Below are 23,707 nucleotides of genomic sequence, written 5' to 3'. Positions count from 1 at the left end.
GCCTAAGGGGGACGCCTTTAGTAAATGATCTTATCTCATCCATCAACCAGGTGCTGGTTCGCTCTCCTCCCCCTCCTCCTGTAGAGGAGTCGGCTTCTCAGCAGGAGAAACACCAGTTTCGGTTCCCCAAACGTACACGCAATACGTTTTTTGATCACTCTAACTTCAGGGATGCTGTCCAAAAACCCGGAGCGGTCCCGGACAAGCGCTGGGTTAAACGTCACACTGACACGCGTTACCCCTTTCCATCTGAAGTCGTAAGAGTTGGGCTCATTCTCCCAAGATGGATCCTCCAGTCTCCAAATTGGCTACTAGGTCCGTTGTGTCTGTTACAAATGGCTCATCACTGAAGGATGCCACTGACAGACAGATAGAGCTCTTGGTGAAGTCCATCTATGAGGCCACGGGCACGTCTTTCGCCCCGGCCTTTGCAGCCGTGTGGGCTCTCCAAGCAATCTAGGCTTGTCTGAAGGAGTTTAATGCTGTCACATGGAATTTTGCTCCGCATGTTCCGTCTTTGACTCTCGGGCATCAGCCTTTTCGTCCTGCGCCATGAATGCCGTCCTGGACTCCACTAGCCGCACGGCTGTAGCATATGCTAACTCCGTGGCAGTTCGCAGGGCCATGTGGCTGCGCGAATGGGAACCAGACTCGGCTTCAAAAAGGTTCTTAACTGGTTTGCCTTTTTTCTGGCGACCGTTTATTTGGCGAAAGATTGGATGATATTATTAGGAATCCAAGGGAAAGGTCTCCTCCTTACCCCAGTCCAAACCTAAGAGACCTCAGCAAAGAAAAATCCAATCGAGTTTTCAGTCCTTTCGTCCCTCCGCCAAGCCACATTCTTCTTCGTCCAACAGGCCGGAGAAAGGCCAGAGGAACTCATATGCGTGGCGGCCCACGTCACGACCCCAAAAGGCCGCAGGGGGCACTGCCTCCAAAACGGCCTCCTCATGACTCTCGGCCTCCCCTAGCCGCATCCCCGGTCGGTGGCAGGCTCTTCCGCTTTGGCGGCGCCTGGTGGCCACAAGTTCAAGACCGATGGGTGAGAGACATTCTGTCTCATGGTTACAGGGTAGAGTTCAGTTCTCGTCCTGTGGCTCGTTTCTTCAGAACCTCTGGGCCCCTTCTCAGGCGGCGTGTCAACAAAGCCTTGCCGTCGCTCTGGCGACTCTCCAGGGACAAACAGCTTTCTCTGCAGGCGGGGGTGCAATCACTTCTTCGGAGTCAGTCACACCCCTTAAGGCGCCTCAGGCACTTCCTGGGGAAGATGGTTGCAGCTATGGAGGCAGTGCCGTTCGCGAACCAAGGCGGCACTCGCAGTCGTCAAGCCTTCCAGGAAGTCCGGCGGATTCTGCAGTGGGTGGAAACCACAGGCTCCACCATCTCCGCAGTTCACATCCCGGGCGTAGAAAACTGGGAAGCAGATTTTTTTTCAGTCAGGGCCGCTGAGGAACGCAGGACGTCGATCTCTCAAGGTCCCGGCCTTCATGGCACGGTCTCAGGATCACAGACCTCTGGCAGCGGACGCTTTAGTCCAGGATTGGTCGCAGTTTCGACTGCCTTATGTGTTTCCCCCTCTGGCGATGCTGCCCAGGGTACTATGCAGGATCAGGTCCGACTGCCGTCGTGCCATTCTCGTCGCTCCAGACTGGCCGAGACGGTCGTGGTATCCGGATCTGTGGCATCTCACGGTGGGTCAACCGTGGGCACTTCCAGACCGCCCAGACTTGCTGTCACAAGGCCCGTTTTTTTCCATCTGAGTTCTGTGGCCCTCAACTTGACTAGGTGGCCATTGGCCCCTGACTCCTAGAGTCTTCAGGGTTATCTCAGGATGTCATTGCCACCACGAGACAAGCCAGGAAGCCAACGTCCGCCAAGATCTATTACAGGTCTTGGCAAGTCTTTCTATCCTGGTGCGCTGATAACGGCTTTCCTCCATGGCCGTTTGCCTTTCCCACATTCCTTTCATTCCTACAATTTGGAATGGACAAGGGTTTGTCCCTCGGCTCTCTCTCTAGGGCCAAGTCTCCACGCTCTCCGTGTTTTTCTTTCAAAAGCGTCTAGCCAGGCTTCCGCAGGTCCGCACGTTCCTGCAGGGGGGCTGCCACATGGTTCCACCTTACAAACGTCCATTGGAACCCTGGGATCTTGGCAGAGTCCTGACGACTCTTCAAAAGCCGCCTTTTGAGCTGCTGCGGGAGGTCTCTCTCTCCCGTCTTTCTCAGAAGGTGGCCTTCCTGGTGACAGTCACTTCTCTTCAGAGAGTGTCTGAGCTTTCGGCGCTGTCATGCAAGGCTCCCTTCCGGGTTTTCCACCAGGATAAGGTGGTTCTTCGTCCTGTCCCGGAATTTCTCTCTAAGGTGGAATCTCCTTTTCATCTAAATCAGGATATCTCCTTGCCTTCCTGTTGCCCTAATCCAATTCACCAGGGTGAAAAGGTTGTGCACTCTTTCGATCTAGTGAGAGCACTCCGGTTCTACGTGTCTCGCACGGCGCCCCTACGCCGTTCAGATGCGCTTTTTGTCCTTGTCGCTGGCCAGCGTATGGACTCTCAGGCCTCCAAGTCGACCTTGGCTCGGTGGATCAAGGAACCGATTCTCGAGGCCTACCGTTCTTCGGAGCTTCCGCTCCCTTCAGGGCTGAAAGGCCATTCTACCAGAGCTGTAGGTGCGTCCTGGGCATTGCGGCATCGGGTAACGGTTCAGCAGGTGTGTCAGGCAGCTACGTGGTCTAGTCTGCACACTTTCACAAAGCACTATCAAGTGCATACCTATGCTTCGGCAGACGCCAGTCTAGGTAGGCGAGTCCTTCAGACGGCGGTTGTCCACCTGTAACAGGGGGCCGTTTTCGGCTCTTCTTATTGAGGTATTCTTTTACCCACCCAGGGACTGCTCTTGGACGTCCCAATTGTCTGGGTCTCCCAATGGAGCGACAAAGAAAAAGGGAATTTTGTTTACTTACCGTAAATTCCTTTTCTTCTAGCTCCTATTGGGAGACCCAGCACCCACCCCTGTGCCCCTTGGGCTGGCTGTTCTTTTGGGTTAAGGTCTTCAGTTCTCCGAACATCCTTCGGATTGAATTTACCCTAGACCAATTTATATGTTTCCTCCTTCCTGCTTTTGCACCAAAACTGAGGAGCCCGTGGTCCACGGGAGGGTGTATAGGCAGAGGGGAGGGGTTACACTTTTTAAAGTGTAATACTTTGTGTGGCCTCCGGAGGCAGAAGATATACACCCAATTGTCTGGGTCTCCCAATAGGAGCTAGAAGAAAAGGAATTTACGGTAAGTAAACAAAATTCCCTTTTTCTTTATCGTTCCTTTGGGAGACCCAGACCTTGGGTGTTTAGCTTCTGCCTCCGGAGGACACACAAAGTACTACACTTAAAAGTGTAGCTCCTCCCTCTGAGCTTATACACCCCCTGGTGAGCCAGTCCCAGCCAGTTTATCACTTTGTGTTCAGGAGGCATACATCCACACATGCATTCTCATATGATTATTTCCTTTTTGCAACGAGATTGAAGAAGTGCGTGTCCACGTTTGGACCCACGGCATGTCCCTTCTCACCCCACTGTGTCGGTGGTGTTGTAAGGTTGATTTCAAGGCTGGAGCCGTACATGCCGTGCTCCTTCACCATCCCTCCTGGGCTCTGGCTTGAAGTGGGAGCCAGCGCGGTCTCCATGCCTGGCAGGAGACAGGTCTCCATCCGCAGCCCTTTAGGTTCCTGCTGGACCAGAGCACTCCTCCCCAGGGACCTGGCCCTGCGTCTCAGCAGCTAAGTACCTGAGATGTTTATATGTTGGGGGTCCCTGTGCTTTATTGTATGGGGAGAGTGTGCTTACTGTATTTATCTTGGCATTTCCGGCGGGTTCTCTAGCTGTCGCCCGAGAACCGCGCCGATGGTGCCTACGCGTCGGCCTCGCTGCTCAAATTTAGGCCCCGGCTTTGCTGGAGGCCTAGTTTCTGTTCACTGCCCTCGCATGTCACTCATGCAGAGGGACAGGTTCGGCTCCTCCCGGCGGCCGTCCTGCACAGGGGAGGGACACTCCCCACTGCTGTGCGTGTCTCCTCCCCTGTAGGTCTCTATGGCCCTCCAAATCCCGCTCTCCTACAGGAACGCTCCAAGTCCCGCCCCCTCTCTTCGCTCCGGCGGCCATTTTCTCAGACAGGGTTCACTCTGCGCTGGCCTGCACTCTGCATCCCTGCTGAGGTGCTGTGCATTGGGGGTCCGGGCTTCGGGATCTGGAGGGCACACAACACCGCTGCCAGCGGTCTGGTAAGCCACAACCGGTCTCTGGTTGTGGACCTCTGTATATACTCTCTGGGGTTCATTCTCTTGTAGAAGCTGTCCCCATTCCAGCAGCATGTCTCACACGAGGAGCAAGGCTCCAAAGCTTTATACTGTATGCGCTGCATGTAAGCTCCTGCTGCCTGAACCAAGCACCTATCCACATTGTGATGTCTGCTCTAACTTGGCGGTACCACAGCCTGGAGTCTCACCCCCAGTGGTCTCTCAGGCTGCTCCTGCACCTGTGGCTGAACCCCCGGCTTGGGTAGAATCCTTTTCTAGGTCTATCTCCCAGTCTTTTGCTGAGTCCATGGGACTTCTGTCCAGGACTTTGTTGAATATGCATCAGCCCCCTTCACAGGGTGCCTCTACTGCTAAGGGTCCCTTAGGATCTCTATCATCTGACCTCCGTCCACCGGAGCTGACAGAGGATTCATCATCAGGGCCCAGACCCCGTCCTCCTAAGAGGAGATGCAGGGTTTCCTCTCCCTCCTCATCCCGTGGCTCTGATTCAAGAGCTGACTCGCAGGATGAGGAGGATGCCTTTACAGGGGGCTCGGAGGCTAACTCCATGTACCCCATTGATCTTTCCGAGGGTGACTCAGATCTTAGTGACTTGATTGCTTCCATTAATTCTGTACTGGATCTCAATCCGCCAGTATCAGAGGAGCAACCCTCTCTGGCAGAAAAGCACCAGTTTACCTCGCCTAAGAGAGTAAAGAGTGTGTTCTTTAACCACTCCAGTTTTCAGGCCGCTGTGACCAAACCCAGGGCCTGTCCTGACAAACGCTTCCCAAAGCGTGGTTCTGATGACCGTTTTCCCTTTCCACCTGAGGTGGTCAAGGAGTGGGCTCATTCCCCAAAGGTAGACCCTCCGGTGTCTAGGCTCTCAGCCCGGACCGTTGTGTCGGTGGCTGATGGCACCTCCCTTAAGGATTCCACTGACCGTCAGATTGACCTTCTGGCCAAATCCGTGTATGAAGCGGTGGGGGCCGCGTTTTCCCCAACTTTTGCAGCAGTGTGGGCTCTCGAAGCCATCTCTGCTTCTCTAGAGGAGATGCATTCCCTCACCAGGTAATCTATGCCCGAGATGGTTGCCTTAACTTCTCAAGCTTCAGCTTTTTCATCTTATGCCATGTCTGCCATGCTGGAAGCTTCTCACCGCACTGCGGTGGCTTCGGCTAATTCCCTCGTTATCCGCAGGATCTTGTGGCTTCGAGAGTGGAAGGCAGATGCTTCTAAGAAATACCTTGCTGGGCTCCCTTTTGCTGGGTCCTGGCTGTTCGGAGAACAGCTGGATGAAATTATCAAAGAAGCTACTGGCGGGAAGAGTACTTCCATGCCACAAACCAAAACCAGGAAACCTGCCCAGGGAAGGAATCAGTCGAGGTTTCGCTCCTTTCGTTCCTCCAACTGGTCGTCCTCTAAGCCCTCCGCCTCGTCCGCTAACTCAGCTAAGGACCAGAAATCCAACTGGCGCCCAAAAGCGCGTCCACAGAAGACCGCAGGAGGTGCTGCCACTAAGGCAGCCTCCTCATGACTCTCTGCCCGCTCCGGCAACGTCCTTAGTCGGTGGCAGGCTCTCCCACTTTGGCGACGCTTGGTTTCAACACGTCTCCGATCAGTGGGTGAGAGATATCATCTCCCACGGCTACAGGATAGAATTCTCTTCCAGTCCGCCAAACAGATTTTTTCTCTCAACTCCCCCCCCCTGCTCCAAGGCTGCCGCCATCTCACAGGCCGTGGCAGCCTTGCAGGCCAACAGAGTAATTGTACCAGTTCCCGCCCGGGAACGGTTCAGAGGTTTCTACTCGCATCTCTTCCTAGTTCCCAAAAAGGACGGTACCTTCCGGCCCATCCTGGATCTCAAGCTTCTCAACAAGCATGTTCAGGTGCGGCACTTTCGCATGGAGTCTCTGCGATCAGTCATTGCCTCAATGACCTAAGGGGATTTCCTGGCATCCATCGACCTCAGAGATGCCTATCTGCATGTGCCAATTGCAGTTTCACACCAGCGTTGGCTACGTTTTGCAATAGGAGAAGATCATTTCCAATTCGTGGCTCTCCCCTTCGGGTTAGCCACGGCCCCTCGGGTATTCACCAAGGTCATGGCAGCAGTGATTGCGGTTCTGCACCTCCAGGGGTTGGCAGTGATTCCTTACCTGGACGACCTTCTAGTCAAGGCTTCATACAGCGCAGACTGTCAGCGGAGTGTCTCGCTCACTCTCGCCACTCTAGCCCAATTCGGGTGGCTTGTCAATCTTCCCAAGTCCACTCTGACTCCGACCCAGAGTCTCACGTACCTAGGGATGCAGTTCGAGACTTTGTCGGCTCTAGTGAAGTTGCCCTTAAACAAACAGCTGTCCCTCCAGCTGGCGGTGCGCTCTCTTCTGAGGCCCCGCCGTTATACTCTCAGGCGTCTGATGCAGGTGCTGGGTCAAATGGTGGCATCCATGGAGGCTGTTCCCTTTGCCCAATTCCATCTGCGCCCCCTGCAGCTGGACATTCTCCGCTTTTGGGACAAGCGGCCTTCCTCCTTACACAAGTTAGTGGCTCTGTCGCCATGGACCAGGAGCTCCCTTTAGTGGTGGCTTCGGCCCCTCTCCCTGTCCCAAGGGCGCTCCTTCCTGGCCCCGTCCTGGGTGATTCTCACCACGGATGCCAGTCTATCCGGCTGGGGAGCGGTATGTCTCCACCACAGAGCGCAGGGCACTTGGACTCCGTCCGAGTCAGCCCTTTCAATCAATGTGCTGGAAACCAGAGCTGTGCTTCTACCTCTCCTAGCCTTTCACCACCTTTTGGCGGGCAAGCACATCCGAGTCCAGTCAGACAACGCGACAGCGGTTGCCTACATCAATCACCAAGGCGGGACACGCAGCCGCCTGGCAATGTTGGAGGTACAACGCATCCTCCAATGGGCGGAGGACTCCAAGTCCACCATATCCGCAGTCCACATCCCAGTCGTGGAAAACTGGGAGGCAGATTATCTCAGCCGTCAAAGCGTGGACGGTGGCGAGTGGTCCCTGCACCCGACAGTGTTTCAGTCAATCTACCGCAAATGGGGCACTGCGGACGTGGACCTAATGGCATCCTGTCACAACAACAAGGTTCCTGTTTACGTGGCTCGCTCCCACGATCCTCAGGCCTTCGCCGCGGACGCTCTGGTTCAAGACTGGTCCCAGTTTCGTCTGTCTTACGTGTTTCCCCCTCTAGCTCTCTTGCCCAGAGTCCTGCGCAAGATCAGAATGGAGGGCCGTCGAGTCATCCTCATTGCACCGGACTGGCTCAGGCGAGCTTGGTATCCGGACCTGCTCCACCTGTCTGCAGAGATGCCGTGGCATCTCTCGGACCGTCCAGACCTACTCTCGCAAGGTCCGTTTTTCCGCCCGAATTCTGCGGCTCTCAAATTGACGGCGTGGCTCTTGAGTCCTGGATTTTGACGGCTTCTGGTATTCCTCCTGAAGTCATCTCCACTATGACTCGGGCCCGTAAGGCTTCCTCCGCTAAGATCTATCACAGGACTTGGAAAATTTTCCTGTCCTGGTGTCGCTCTACCGGCCATTCTCCTTGGCCATTCTCTTTGCCGACCCTTCTGTCTTTTCTACAGTCTGGTCTGCAGCTAGGACTGTCCCTCAACTCTCTCAAGGGACAAGTCTCAGCTCTGTCAGTTCTGTTCCAGCGGCGTCTCGCTCGGCTGGCTCAGGTCCGCACCTTCATGCAAGGCGCCTCTCACATCATTCCGCCGTATCGGCGGCCCTTGGATCCCTGGGACCTTAACTTGGTCCTCACGGTTTTGCAGAAACCCCCTTTTGAGCCCCTTAGGGAGGATTCTTCGTCTTTCTCAGAAAGTGGCCTTTCTGGTTGCCATAACTTCTCTCAGGACAGTCTCTGATTTGGCTTCGCTCTCTTCGGAGTCACCTTTTTTAGTCTTTCATCAAGACAAGGGGATTCTCCGTCCGACTCTGGACTTTCTTCCTAAGGTGGTCTCTCCTTTCCACCTTAACCAGGACATTACCCTACCTTCCTTCTGTCCGGCTCCTGTTCATCGCTTTGAGAAAGCACTGCATACTCTAGATCTGGTGCGTGCTCTCCGGATCTATGTGTTTCGCACCGCTGCGCTTAGGCGGTGCACCTCTCTTTTTGTGCTAACCACAGGTCGGCGCAAGGGCCTCCCTGCTTCTAAGCCGACCTTAGCCCGTTGGATTAGATCGACCATTTCGGACGCCTACCAGAATACTCAGGTGCCTCCCCCGCCGGGGATCAAGGCACACTCGACCAGAGCTGTCGGTGCCTCTTGGGCTTTTAGGCACCAGGCTACGGCTCAACAAGTCTGTCAGGCTGACACTTGGACTAGCCTGCATACCTTCTCGAAGCACTACCAAGTGCATGCTCATGCTTCGGCAGATGCGAGCTTGGGCAGACGCATCCTTCAGGTGGCTGTCGCCCATTTGTGAAGTTAGGTTCTGCCTACTTCTTAGTTTTTCTGTTTATTCCCACCCAGGGACTGCTTTGGAACGTCCCAAGGTCTGGGTCTCCCAAAGGAACGATAAAGAAAAAGAGAATTTTGTTTACTTACCGTAAATTCTTTTTATTATAGTTCCGTATTGGGAGACCCAGCACCCTGCCTGTTGGCAATTTCTTGTTCCACGTGTTATCACCGGCTGTTGTTGTGGACAGAGTCTCCGGTTGTTCCGGCACTTGCTCTGTTCTACTTGTGGGTGGCTATTCTCCTTCAGCTTTTGCACTAAACTGGCTGGGACTGGCTCACCAGGGGGTGTATAAGCTCAGAGGGAGGAGCTACACTTTTAAGTGTAGTACTTTGTGTGTCCTCCGGAGGCAGAAGCTAAACACCCAAGGTCTGGGTCTCCCAATACGGAACTATAAGAAAAAGAATTTACGGTAAGTAAACAAAATTCTTTTTTATTTATCAATGCGTTGCATAATGAATAGAATATATAGTTCAGACATTGACGAGGTTAGAAATAATGATTTTTACTTGCTGTGTCGATAGCGTACAGGTATACAGAGCACCGTAAACCCTGTATAGGCTGCAGTGCCCACACAATCCAGGGAAACCCTTTCACACATACCTCTCGCATGGAAGCTTTCATTACACAACCATAGTCTTTCTTGCCTGTTTTAGGCCTACAGATATCTGGAATTGCTGTTTATATAGATATTTTTATGTTTTGAATTTTTAATGTGTGTATGTGTGATCTCTCCCCGTTGTTCGTCTCTAAGACCTCATTCAGACATACATTTTTCTCATCTGTGTTTCTCTGGATAAAACTCGTACCCATTATAATCTAAGGCACTGTTCACGTCATTGCTTTTTGTGGACCATGCCTGCAAAAAAAAAAAAATTCACATTACAATGGGAAGGAGAAGCTTAATAATTTGAGTCATGAGAAAATCACTAATGAAACACTGATGGTAAAAACAGAGACTCGCCAAACACTGATGATTATCTGCGACGTGTGAATGAGGCCTTGGTGTCATTGGCCTGTTACCAGCTGCCCTGTAACATCTTGTAGATATGAGCACCTTCAGACTTGCTGGAAGGATCCGTGCTCCAACTGCTTTTTTCTTTTTACTAGGTCCAGTTATCCAGATCATAAAGAAGGTGAAGATGTAGAAATGGCTGACCGAGAACCTAGACATGAGAAAGCTTTAGAATATGACGAGGAGACCATGGAATTGTTGCTGCCATCAGGTGAGGATTGCAGAGTGGCCGCTATTCTCCCATTGCGTCATGTTGTAAGTCTGCAGTCTACTTTCCATTGACCTCGATCACCTATGTACACCGAAGTCTGCTGTATGGATACATATGGATGTACTCAGATTGTGCTTTGTTACATGAGTTGTAGCACCACATTTAAGGAATTATCTGGTCATTTTAAAGGTATTGTATCAAAAGCTTATTTTTTGGCAAGACATTTTTTTTATTGTAGCCCACTGCTGTTCGCTGCTCACCAGTTCTTAGTGTTAAACAGTGGAAGGAAGTCCAGACAGCAGCGGTGACTGCAGGTATCTGCAACCACCAGGACTGTGGAGTCGGAGTTGGTGTCCATTTTGATGGAGTTAGTATAAAATGGACCTATTTCGACTCCTAAAATACACTTGAAACAAGAAACACTATCTAAAAAGACACATAGCCATGTTTTTCTCACTATCTGACATAAAATCAGAATAAATGTTTCCTGTTTTAGGTCAATTAGGAACAAAAATTATTTCTATTTGCCAAATGTCAGAATAATGAGAGAATGTTTTTAAGGCATTTTTATTACTTTCTGCAAAGTCAAAAGTTTTTATACATTTCATTAGTATTTGATACCATTGCCCTTAGGCTGTTAGGCGGGCTTTGCACACTACGACATCGCAGGTGCGATGTCGGTGGGGTCAAATTGAAAATGACGTACTTCCGGCATCGCATGCGACATCGTAGTGTGTAAAGGTTCGATGATACGATTAACGAGCGCAAAAGCGTCGTAATCATATCATCGGTGCAGCGTCAGCGTAATCCATAATTACGCTGACGCGACGGTCCAATGTAGTTCCTCGCTACTGCGGCAGCATACATCGCTGTGTGTGAAGTCGCAGTAGCGAGGAACATCTCCTACTGGCGTCACCGCGGCTTCCGTAGGATATGCGGAAGGAGGTGGGCAGGATGTTTACATCCCGCTCATCTCCGCCCCTCCGCTCCTATTGGCCGCCTGCCGTGTGACGCCGCACGACCCGCTCCCTTAATAAGGAGGCGGGTCGCCGGCCAGAGCGACGTCTCAGGACAGGTGAGTCCATGTGAAGCTGCCGTAGCGATAATGTTCGCTACGGCAGCTATCACAAGGATATCGCAGCTGCGACGGGGGCGGGGACTATCGCGCTCGGCATCGCAGCATCGGCTTGCGATGTCGCAGCGTGCAAAGTACCCCTTAGCCTTGGGTGAAACATTTTGGTTCTGCTTCCACAGGCTTCTCACAATAGTTGGTAGGAATTTGGGCCCATTCCTCCTGACAGAGCTGGTGTAACTGAGCCATGTTTGTTGGTCGCCTTGCTCGCACCGGCCTTTTCAGCTTTGCCCATAAATTTTTAGTAGGATCGAGATCAGGGCTTTGTGATGGCCACTTCAAAACATTGACTTTGCTATCCTTAAGCCACTTTAATCAGTTTGGCGGTATGCTTTGGGTCATTGTCCATTTGGAAGACCCATTTCCACCCAAGCTTAAAGTTCCTGGCTGATGTGTTGAGATGTTATTTTAGTATTGCCACATAATCTTTCCTCATAATGCCATCTATTTTGTGACATGCAATAGTCCCTCCTGCAGCAAAACAACCCCACAACATGATGTTGCCATCCCCGTGTTTCACAATTAGGATGGTGTTCTTAGCCTTCAAAGCTTCTTCCTTTTTCCTCCAAACATAACGATGGTCATTATGGACAAACAGTTCAATTTTAGTTTCGTTAGACCACAGGACAGGTCTCCAAAAATTAAGGTCTTTGTTCCTGTGTGCATCTGCAAACATTAATCTGGCTTTTTTATGTTTCTTTTGGAGTAATAGCTTTTTCCTGGCAGTGTGGCCTTTCAGCCCATGTTGATACAGAGTGAAACGAGTACTGTATCAATACTCGTTTCACTCTGGATAATGACACAATCTTGCCAGCTTCCGCCAGCATCTTCACAAGGTCTTTTGCTTTTGTTCTTGGGTTGATATGCACATAGCTGACCAAAACACCTTCATCTCCGGTACACAAAACCTGTCTCCTTCCTGAGCTGTATGATGGCTGGACATTCCCATCTTCCCATCATGGACTTATGTATAATTGTTTGTACAGATGAACGAGGCACCTTTAGGTATCGGGAAATTGCACCCAAGGATGAACCAGACTTCTGCAGTCCACAATTCTTTTCCTGAGATCCTGGCTGATTTATTTTGACCTTCGTATGATGCCACACAAAGAAGCAAAGGTGTGATTCACGTGTGCATTAAAATACATCCACACCTATGTCTCTAATTAACTCAGATGTTGCCAATAAACCTATCAGAAGCTTCAAAAGACATGAAATAATCATATAGGTTGTTCCATATTGTTTAAAAGCACAGTACTCTTAGCGTATGTAAACTTTTGACTTTGCAGAAAGTAATAAAAATGCCTTAAATCATTCTCTCCCCCTTCTGTCATTTGGCAAATATAAATAATTTTTGTTCCTAATTGACCTAAAAAGGGAAAGATTTATTTTGATTTCATGTCAGATAGTGAGAAAAACATGCATCTTTTTAGATAATGCATGTAAACATCTGGTTTCAACTATATATAATAAATTGGGTACAGTGGTTCTATGCAGTATTTGATAAATATTTTTTCATAAGAATTTGGGAAAGTTAGGACATGTCCTATAAATGTCTGTTCTATTCCTGATTAAAGAATGTAGGCCTTTAGTTGAGATGAATCTGTGCTGCACTTCAGCTACATGATATAAGTAGTGATGTTACCATTTTCTTACAGTAAATTTGTCACAGACAGGAGTCATGTATGAGGGAGTTGGAGTCTGAGGTTCGGCTTACCGATTCCACAGTCCGTGGCTGTTAACCAGTTACATACCACTGTCAATCACTGACAGCAGAATTTATCTCACTTCAGCAGGGGGGGTGCGCCACTTTTATTGACCAGTGATGTGATTGCGGGGCGCCGATGGGTGTTCATGACAGCCAGGGTCAGCTGATTACCCCTGTGTCTGTGATAATGGTCCTCCTGTGAATGATGGCTACAAATCGGCATTCATAGGAGACCATGATTTCTGCTTTACAGATCAGTGTTGATGCACTGCTCTGTATAGCATAAGCCAGTGGTGTACTGTCAATGGCGGCAGATCACGTGACCGCTATGGGGCCTGTGAGTCAGGGAGGCCCGCGCCAGTCATCTTACAAAGCAGTTATGAGAGAGGGAGCTGAGGACTCCGCTCCATCCTTCATCTTTCTCATTCAGCACAGCAGGAGGGTGAACTGTGCAGTATCATACAGTGATGTGGGGCACTTTTGTTAGCATCATACTTTATGGGTGCAATGAAAGGGGAATCTATGGGCTTTAATAGGAAGATAATTAATTTGAAAAGCTGCAAGATATGTTCTTATGTGACCCAGCCACACTTTATTTGGTGGTGGGAGAGCACAATTAGAAATTATGCTATGGGGTCCCATTATTTCTATGTACGCCCCTGGCACAAGCCATTTGATGACTTCAAGTCCTTTTGAAGGAACTAGCAGACAAAATAAAGTTTTGAAAATTTGCTAAACCCCCCCCCCACAAGTTACAATCAACCCCCTTTTTTCCCATTGAATATAATACAATAAAAAACACACACATATTTGGTATTGCTGCGTTCAGAAATGTCCGATCTATCAAAACATAAAATTAATTCATTTGATTGTAAACTGTGTAAAGAGAAAATAACCCAAACGCTAGATTTGCAGTTTTTCAGCTGCAACAACAGAAAATAATGTAACAGGCAATCAAACATTGCATATACCCCAAATTAATGCCAATAAAAACAAGCCCTCACACAGCCCCAGATCCCAATAATATAAAACGTTACGGGGCTCGGAAAGTGGTGACATGAGCAACATTTTTTTTTTCTGTATTTCGAGCCATCTGCCTCCTGGTCAGTAACAGAAAATGGCCCGGTGTTCATCTGGTTAACCATTGAAATACCAGCCGCAGTGGGCTGATGCCAGATAATAGGGCCGAGGCTTTCTATATTCTAGTCTGTGCTATTTGTGCAGATGAGGAGGGGAACGGACAGACTCATTTTTAAAAGGTTTTTTAAAAGCTTGATCTATTGATTTAAAATTAAGGGGAGGAAATAATGCAGGGTTATTTTAGCCGAGCTGCAGCACTAGCTATTGATTTCCAGTTGAATAAAGCGTGCATGTGGGGAAATCCAAAGACAACACCGAGCAGTGACGATAAATCTCAGCACACGAGATCCATCACAAGCAGCTCTGGAGTTTTAGGTTAGTGTTTTAGCCGCTTATTGGTCTGGGTACTGCTACCTTGTGAAGATGGGATTAAAGTAATCATACAGTAAAGAAAAGCGGTCTGCTGTTCCCTGTTATCAGCCATTTGTTGTGGAAAGGGACTAATTACAATGGGAGTTGGTACAGAAAGTCCGGAGAATATCGACCCCCGGCATCACTGCGGTATCAGCTGTGAAATCCTCCATACATCTGTATAGATCTAGCCTGCTCTTTCTATAAGCTGCTCTCTTAGAAGCTGCCTCTTTAGGTTTAGTTGCCCTTTAAATGTCTCTGCTCAGTATTATCCCGACTGGAGATTAGAATTTGTAAGAATATTGATCTGCTAAAGGATAGGACAAGCCGCATGTGAAAATCCTGTGCCGTCAGCACGGCTCTGTAAGCGGAGCTATTAGTAGCCGTCCTGTGTCCAGTGTGACTGCGGTCTGAGATCTTACTCCTTCACTGGCAGCGTGTTAATCTATCTGGAGGCTTTTACTAAGCTGCCACTTTGTTATTAACACTGAGCGCTGTCAGTGCGGCTAGTTATCGTGAAAGCAAGGTTTTCACATCACTAAATCTATGGGAGGGAACCGGGAATAAGAGGAAGATGGTGTTTTCCCACTTATGTCCCACCGGTAAGATGTGACATTTAGCTGAAAGCAATGGATCATCCGCGTACACATCAGCCATCAGTCTGCATTGCGTCATCCTTGGCCATACAGCTTGCAGTCGTCTTCTGTATGACCGAACATGTGGTGACCTCTCAAGGAGAGCAGGACTATGCAGGAGACTTTTGTGCTGTACTGTATGGGCATCTGGTGGCTTTATTAGAACAGTATTTTGTGGCCATTTTTGTTTTATCAGCACAAAGTTGTGGCCTTTTGTAATTTTACTGTGGTTTGAAGAGAATCTGTCAGTAAGATCAAACCGCACCTTTGTATTTTCTATCTGTTGCTGCACTCTCGAGAAGTTAGCACTTTAATTCCTAAGCAAAAGAGGTGTTAAAGGGAATCTGTCACCAGTTTTTTGCCACCTAATGTAAGAACAGCATAACATAGGGGCAGAGATCCTGATTCCAGCGGTGTTTCACTTACTGGGCTGCTTAGTGTAGTTTTTATAAAATTACTGATTAATCAGCAGTAGATTATCATTACAGGACTATTTGGCCTGCTGCGATGTAGTCCAGCATATTCATGTACTCTGTATAACTGCTAAATTAGCAGGAGAGAAAACATTAATGTTATCAAAATGACAGCTAACAGCTCAGTAAGTGACACATCGCTGGAATCAGGGTCTCTATCTACATTATGCTACTCTCAGATGAGGTAGCGAAAATCTGGTGACTGATTCCCTTTAACTGCTCTCTTTGTGACAGCACTTCCCAAGCCTCTGCCCCTTAGGTTGTTCACTGCACAGCACCAGCCTCTTTAGCTTGATTGATATCCCACTGTCAGATTTGCTTGCCTGGCATCTGATGTTGCATAGGCATTAAACTCTCAGTCAGGCTAAAGAGGCTTGTGCTGGGTTGGAACAGCCTCTGGAGGAGTAGGCTTATTAAGAGCTTTGTCACACCCAGAGCACTTACCGTATTTTTCGGACCATAAGACGCACCCTGGTTTTAGAGGAGGAAAATGGGAAAATAAAATTTTAAGCAAAAAATGTGGACATGACACACTGTTATGGCGCGAGGATCTGCTGCTGACACTGTTATGGGGCTAATGTCCCCAAATTCTCTACTAAGGTACCTCATCCTGGTAATGATCCTCCTGCCTTGTATATGATCCCCATCCTTGTATATATGTCTCTCATCCTTGTATAGCCCCCATCCTAATAAATACCCCTATCCTGCTCATATACCCCCATCCTGCTCATATACCCCCGAAAAATATGGTAATACCTTGTTTGCATATGAATGAAAACGCTAATTTGTTCAGAATGCTGCAACAGATTAAAATGTAAATCCCTTTATGCCTGTACATCTTTTAAGATGCCCAGGCCCATGTATGAGGTTTGGGAGGTTGAACTTACTAACATATTCCTATTAACTACTAATGGACTTGTGCTACTGTTTTAGAACTGTAGGTAAATAGAGATATCCACTCATAGTTACATAGTTAGGCTATGTGCACACATTGCGTTTTTTTCAGCGCGGAAAAAAACGCACCCTCTGGCAGAGGGGAGAATTGTAAACAATACGTTTTGGAAAAAAACGCATCAAAAACGCATGCGTTTTTCGTTCGTTTTTCATGCGTTTTCTTCAGGTGCGTTTTTGACCACATGATCCAGTGACCGTGCCAGAGTACATCCAGTACACAGTGCCAGCCTTCCTGCAGAGATGTGAGTGTTGTCCACGGGAGAACGCAGCTGCCCATGCCCACGATTTGGGTTCAGGCTGCTGTGGAGCTCTATGCTACCTGCAGAGAACACTCTTGTCTCCGCAGTATAAATTGACATGCTGAGGCTCGGGAAGCCACGCCGCAGGTCAGTTTATGGTGCGGAGAAGAGAAGCACAGTGGGCACGGGATTTCTACAATTCCTTCCACTGTGCTTCTACTGCACAACGCAGCGTTATGGATGCAGGGAAAACACTCTGCGCCCATAACGCTGCAAACCCTGATCGTGGGCACACAGCCTAAAATGTGTCAATGGATGTCAAACATATATATATATATATATATATATATATATAACGTCCCACCCCCCCTGCATATTCTAAGCTGGCGCCCTTTAGTGCCTTTCATGTGGCACTAAAGGGTGCCTAGCCTTGTATTTAGCACAAAAAAAAAAATAATTAAAATAAATGACGTGGGGTCCCCCCTATTTTTGATAGCCAGTCAGGGTAAAGCAGACAGCCGTAGCCTGCAAACCACAGCTGACAGCTTCATCTTGTCTGGTGATCAATTTGGAGGGCTCCCCAAGCTGTTTGTTTTTGTTTTTTTTTTTTTTATTTATAAATAATTAAAAAAAAAAAAAAAGTGGGGTCCCCCCCCAAATTAGATCACCAGCCAAGGTGAAGCTGACAGCTGGGGTCTGGTATTCTCAGGATGGGGAAGAGCCATGGTTATTGGACTCTTCCCAGCCTAAAAATAGCAGGCCACAGCTGCCCCAGAAGTGGCGCATCCATTAGATGCGCCAATCCTGGCGGTTCGCCCCAACTCATCCCGTGCCCTGGTGCGGTGGCAAACTGGGTAATATTTGGGGTTGATACCAATGTGTAATGTCACCTGGCATCAAGCCCAGCAATTAGTGATGTCACGGCGTCTATTTGATACCAGACATAACTAATTGACAGTAATAGCAAAAAAAATTGACAACCAAAAAAAAATTTATTTGAAAAAACTCTCCCCAAAAACATATCCTCTTTCACCAATTTATTGAAAAGAAAAGAAAAAAAATTGGGTCTGCAGTATCCATTTTTGATGTCCCACGTCGCCTCTGGACCTTCTAGAATATGGGGGGCACGCTCAGGGAACGTGTCCCCATTTTCTAGTAGTGCAGACCCTCCATTTGAGGAGAGTTGGTGCAAAGAAAGCTCACACTGAACACAGGAAGCCGTCAGCTGCTCGGCACATGTGACCGGCGCGCACTGTGAAGGAGGAGGGGGCCGCGGGGGATCAGCGCTGTGACAGGTACGGGGGTTACCGGGGGACACCGGGGGGAATAGGGGGTGACCTGGCAGGGCCTGGGGAGCAGTTTTCTGTCGCATGTGTTATTACAAATGCGATAGGAGTAGGGCGGCCGGTGCGCTGCTGTGCGCGCGGCCATGTTGGATTTTCGGGAGGGGGGTCGGGGCGGGCACTTTGGCGACACCGGGGGCTTTCCTGAACTTTTCCAGGAAGTGAGGTCAACAGGAAACCTCTTGACCTCACTTCCAGGTAAATGCCTGCGTTATGTATGCTGACAAATCTCGCGGACCGCAACAAAAATGCAGCGAACTGCGGTGTAGCTGCGTTCTGACCCGCATCATTGATTTCAATGGGGGAGAGAACGCAGCCACAACGCACAAAAGAAGTGACATGCTGCTTTTCTTTCCGCACCGATTTTTGGCATCCAAAACGCTGCGTTTAGAAACGCAGCGTGTGCCCTGATTTGTCGGCTTTCTCATACACTTTGCTGGGAAAGCTGAACGCATGCAATTTGCCACTGAAACGCTGCGGTAAAAAACGCAATGTGTGCACACAGCCTTACTTAGGTTAAAAAAAGACCTAGGTCCATCTAGTTCAACCTTCCTCCACCAGTTCTACATTTGGTCACTAAGTCACTTATAACCAATAATGTTGTGTGTACTGAGGAAATCATCCAGCCCTTTTTTAAAAGCTGTTATAGTATCTGCCATTACTACCTCTTGTGGTAGGGCATTCCACAGTCTGACTGCTCAAACTGTAAAGAACCCTTTCCTATTTAGCTGCCGGAATCGCTTTTCTTCCACTCGCAGTGAATGCCCCCTGGTCCTTAGTATTGTCTTTGGAAGGAATAAGTCATGTGCCAGTCCTTAATATTGACCACACATGTATTTATACATATAAATGAGATCTCCTCTGAGACGTCTTTTTTCTAAGCTAAACATATCTTTTTCAACCTCTCATCATATGGGCGGCCTCCATTCCTTGTAGTAGTCTAGTTAGCCGCTTTTTAACTGACTCTAACTTTTGAATGTCCTTTTTAAAATGTGGAGCCCAAAACTGGATCCCATATTCCAGATGTGGCCTTACAAGTGATTTATAGAGGGGTAAAGCTGGTGTCACACACAGCGACAACGACAACGACGTCGCTGCTACGTCACCATTTTCTGTGACATTGCAGCGACGTCCCGTCGCTGTCGCTGTGTGTGACATCCAGCAACGACCTGGCCCCTGCTTTGAGGTCGCTGGTTGTTGCTGAATGTCCAGCTTCATTTTTTGGTCGTCACTCTCCCGCTGTGACACACAGATCGCTGTGTGTGACAGCGAGAGAGCGACGAAATGAAGCGAGCAGGAGCCGGCACTGGCAGCTGCGGTAAGCTGTAACCAGCGTAAACATCGGGTAACCAAGGGAAGACCTTTCCCTGGTTACCCGATATTTACCTTCGTTACCAGCCTCCGCCCTTGCTGCCAGTGCCGGCTCCTGCACTGTGGCATGTGGCTGCAGTACGCATCGGGTAATTAACCCGATGTATACTGTAGCAAGGAGAGCAAGGAGCCAGCGCTAAGCAGTGCGCGCGGCTCCCTGCTCTCTGCACTGTGACATGTAGCTGCAGCACACATCGGGTTAATTAACCCGATGTGTACTGTACCTAGGAGAGCAAGGAGCCAGCGCTAAGCGCCGCTCCCTGCTCTCTGCACATGTAGCACAGCGACGTTATGATCGCTGCTGCGTCGCTGTGTTTGACAGCTAAGCAGCGATCATAACAGCGACTTACAAGGCCGCTGTTACGTCACCGAAAATAATGACTTAACAGCGACGTCGTTGTCGCTGTCGCTTAGTGTGAACCCAGCTTAACAATACGTTGGGATCACGGGATCTAATCTCTTTTTATATGCACCCTAGAATCTTGTTTGCTTTAGCATTTGCTGCCTCCAAGTCCTATATGTGAAATCTCTTCACCCTGATCATTTCACTCTCAAGGGCTCATATGTCAGTCAGTGTTTCACATTGGAGCGCTATCCATGTTTTTCACTCATACCTAGTGTAATCTATGGGCCTGTTCACATGTCTTTATTTTTTATTTTTTGATTGAACAAGTAGTCTTTGCAAAATCCCAGAGACATGTCCGATATTTATCCATATGTCAGATCAAACTCAGTAATGCAATTATATGGGTCTGTGAAAAACTGGACAGCCTCAGATCAAATGGGATCGGATCAGATTAGCAGAGTGAGCTGTTGAGTCCATATGATGAAGTACAATGGAATGTAATATGGTGAAGCACTTCAATCAAAATCCTGAATGATGAATCCATCACTACTGTGCACATGCCATTATGTAGAGTTAACAAATGGCCAATCCTGATTGTGTGGAACTGGACAAAGTCCTCTAATTTAAAAACAGGGCATTCCTATGAAGTCCAGAATACCTACGCGTTTCGAGGAATTGCAGTTCCTCTTCAGTATAATTCCTCAAAATGCGTAGGTCTCCTGACATTCACAGAACATCATACCAAGCAGCTGTGACGTCACACGCTCCTCCAATATCTGCTTGTGTGGTTACCAGAGACGCTACCAGCCGGATTACCCTGGTTTTCAATCATTGGAGGTCCTTTTCCAGCTTTACACAAACAGGAGTGGACCTTTATAGCCTCTCCATGATGTGTGCTCAGTGGTGGCATTATCTTGCATTCATCATTCAGGAGTTCGGTTGAAGGGTTTCATCACATCACATTCCATTGGTTGTCGTCATATGGACTGAATAGTTTGCACTGCTATGTGGACTTTCATGTATTGTCTATGCACCATCCAGTACATGGCAGCAGATTGTACGGTACTATTGATTAGCCCCACACAGCCTTTTTAATTATGGTTTCTTGCCTATGTGTGCACTTAGCCTGTACCATAAATGGTGGGCCATTTATGGAGTATTCACAAACATAAATGCAATTGTGTCGATTCCTTTATCCTGTAGTGTGGCAGAACTTTATTCTTTTTACATAACTAATCTAGATTGGTTTTGATGATGGAGGTAATTATAGATGGGGCATGTATCTGAACATTTGGCAGTGGCACATTCTTCTATGCGTCTATGATCGAGGCTCCTGAACGGGACACCTGAGAAGCTTTTTTATGTTGGAGCTCTTTGTTTGTTTCTCAACTTAATCATCTGTACTCCTATTACAGGTGCCAGGATCGGTCATCGCTCACTTATGAAATACTACAAACAAAAATTTGGTATGGACAGAGCTTTGGTGGTATCCAAAAACCAAAGAGCTGTCGGCAGGGTCTTACAGCAGTACAAGGCCCTGGGCTGGACTGGAGGTACTGGTAAGTGTCTACTAAACGGAGGGCTATTATTCTTGATAATGATGTCTAAAGGGAAAAAATGAAACAATTACCGTATTTTTCGCTTTATAAGACGCACTTTTGTTCCCCCAAATTTAGGGGGAAAGTAGGGGGTGCGTCTTATAATCGGAATATACGGATTATATACTGCAGGGTCCAAGGGAGGTGGGGGCAGCTCTGGAGCGGTGCTGGGGCTGAGGGAGGCTGGTAGAGGCTGGTGAGCTTGTGAAGGCTGCAGCAGGACATATCCCGCTCATATAATATGCACTGCTGCTGTCCATCACCGTGGTGCTGAAACCGCACCGTGGTGACGGGCTGGGGGAGCAGCTCATATTATATGTGCCTGCGCCCCCCTATGATGGCACATGCCTGACACCCCCCCCCCCCCCCCCCCCGCCCTCCCTGGATAGATATGGCCCCCATGCTGCTGCCCATAGTAAAATAAAAAACTCTTTACTTACCTCCTCCAGCGTGTCTCCTGGTGTCTCCCTCCTGCCGCTGTGATCAGGCACGCAGAGATTGTCACTCTGCTGTGCCGATCTCATGACCGGCACCGAGAACCAGGAAGTGCAGGAGATCAGCATCACGGAGGGAGACACGAGGGAGGACAGTGCTGGAGAAGGTAAGGAAAGAGTTTATTTTACTATAAGCAGCAGCATGGGGGCCATATCAAACACAGGGTGATGTGTGCCATCCACAGGGGGCCATGGGCAGCACAGGGGCTGTGTGCCAGCCACAGGGGTCCATGGGCAGCAATAGGGGCTGTGTGCCAGCCACAGGGGGCCATAGGCAGCAATAGGGGCTGTGTGCCAGCCACAGGAGGCCATGGGCAGCAATAGGGGCCGTGTGCCAGCCACAGGGGGCCATGGGCAGCAATAGGGGCCGTGTGCCATCCACAGGAGGCCATGGGCAGCAATAGGGGGCCGTGTGCCAGCCACAGGGAGCCATGGGCAGCAATAGGGGCCGTGTGTCATCACTGGGGGGCTGTATTCAATATAAGGGGGCCATATCCAGATTAAGGGGGCTAATTTTAGGATGGGGGGCTATGAGGGACATATACCCTATATGATTTGTTAGACGGACACTGGCATTATAAGACGGACCCCATTTATTAAAAAAAAATTCTCTTTTCCTTCACCAAATTTGGGGGTGCGTCTTATAATCCGGTGCGTCTTATAAAGCGAAAAATACGGGGTACCAAGTAGACCAAGCACATACTTAGTTTTTGTACCACTCATACTTTTTACTATAAATGGAACATTAATATGTACAATTATAAAGTACAAGTGTAATGTTGCTGATGAGGATGACTAAATGTAGCCATGTCCATCTTGGATATGGAGACCCACGGCACAACATCATGTTCCATTTAGAGTCTTGATGGGTGACAGTTTTGCATCACATGGTAGTTTGTCTTCAGAATTTCCTGTGATTTTTGTCCTAACCCCATAAATCTTTTCGTCCCCTTACAGGTAGCAGTCTTCAGCATGGACGGGACATGCAGTATGTGCAGAAGATGAAGTCTAAGTGGATGCTAAGAACAGGGATGAGCAATAATGCTACAAAGCAGATGCACTACAGGCCCCAAGTTCGGTTTTGAGGCTTTCACATGTTTGGTTAATGTGAAATGCTTCGTTGCCAGGTCATGGTATACAGTCCTAGTCTAATATCCTTGTCTTGTGAGTGATGTGTCTGAGATGTAAGGAGTGGTCTATAGAAGACAATACTGTAAGACCCTCCAGGAGTGCCTTAATAATGTCCTCGCTTATTTCAATTGACTTGTTTTAACATGTTTTGCAAGACAAGCAAAAAATTGGGAAATTGTATCAGTACCTGCTTCACTGATTACTGCATCAATGAAAATAAAGAAATGGCAACTACATGTGTATGTACGATTGTATTTTTAAGGGATACTTGTGGTGCTGAACGAAAAAATGAACCATCTCCAGTGTGTTACTGGAAGTTTTGAATACAATGTTCCTGCCCCAAAAACTTTTAATGAATGTATACAGCATTATAATGTTAATCCGAATAAAACGTGCAGTATATAATCCTGATTAGTAGTAGTATTGTTACTACCTGCGGAAACTAGCATGAAATCATGGGAGACTACAAGCACAATTACTTATCTTACATCCCAATTTGCTTTGTAAGTTCCCTACTAATGGTCATTGATGTACAGTGAGAAATGGAGACATCATATACAGTGCCTACAAGTAGTCTTCAACCCCCTGCAGATTTAGCAGGTTTGATAAGATGCAAATAAGTTAGAGCCTGCAAACCTCAAACAAGAGCAGGATTTATTAACAGATGCATAAATCTTACAAACCAACAAGTTATGTTGCTCAGTTAAATTTTAATAAATTTTCAACATAAAAGTGTGGGTCAATTATTATTCAACCCCTAGGTTTAATATTTTGTGGAATAACCCTTGTTTGCA

At 48.3% G+C, this 23,707-nt stretch overlaps 1 protein-coding gene across 1 annotated transcript in view; it reads left to right on the top strand.

Annotated features, from left to right (window-relative positions):
- Positions 1 to 23,324, top strand: part of ZNF622 (zinc finger protein 622) — an 87,159-nt gene extending 63,835 nt beyond the window's left edge. The window contains exons 5-7 of the mRNA XM_075316505.1: positions 9,883 to 9,998; positions 21,106 to 21,249; positions 22,740 to 23,324. Coding sequence (XP_075172620.1) covers positions 9,883 to 9,998; positions 21,106 to 21,249; positions 22,740 to 22,867 — 388 coding nt within the window. The 3' untranslated portion in view covers positions 22,868 to 23,324. The remainder of the gene's footprint in view (positions 1 to 9,882; positions 9,999 to 21,105; positions 21,250 to 22,739) is intronic.
- The last annotated feature ends 383 nt before the right edge of the window (positions 23,325 to 23,707 follow it).

The sequence above is a fragment of the Anomaloglossus baeobatrachus genome, chromosome 6 (assembly GCF_048569485.1).
Source record: "Anomaloglossus baeobatrachus isolate aAnoBae1 chromosome 6, aAnoBae1.hap1, whole genome shotgun sequence".
Taxonomy (NCBI): domain Eukaryota; kingdom Metazoa; phylum Chordata; class Amphibia; order Anura; family Aromobatidae; genus Anomaloglossus; species Anomaloglossus baeobatrachus.
Note: the sequence above shows the minus strand (reverse complement) of the source record. Positions and strands in the feature narration are given on the sequence as shown.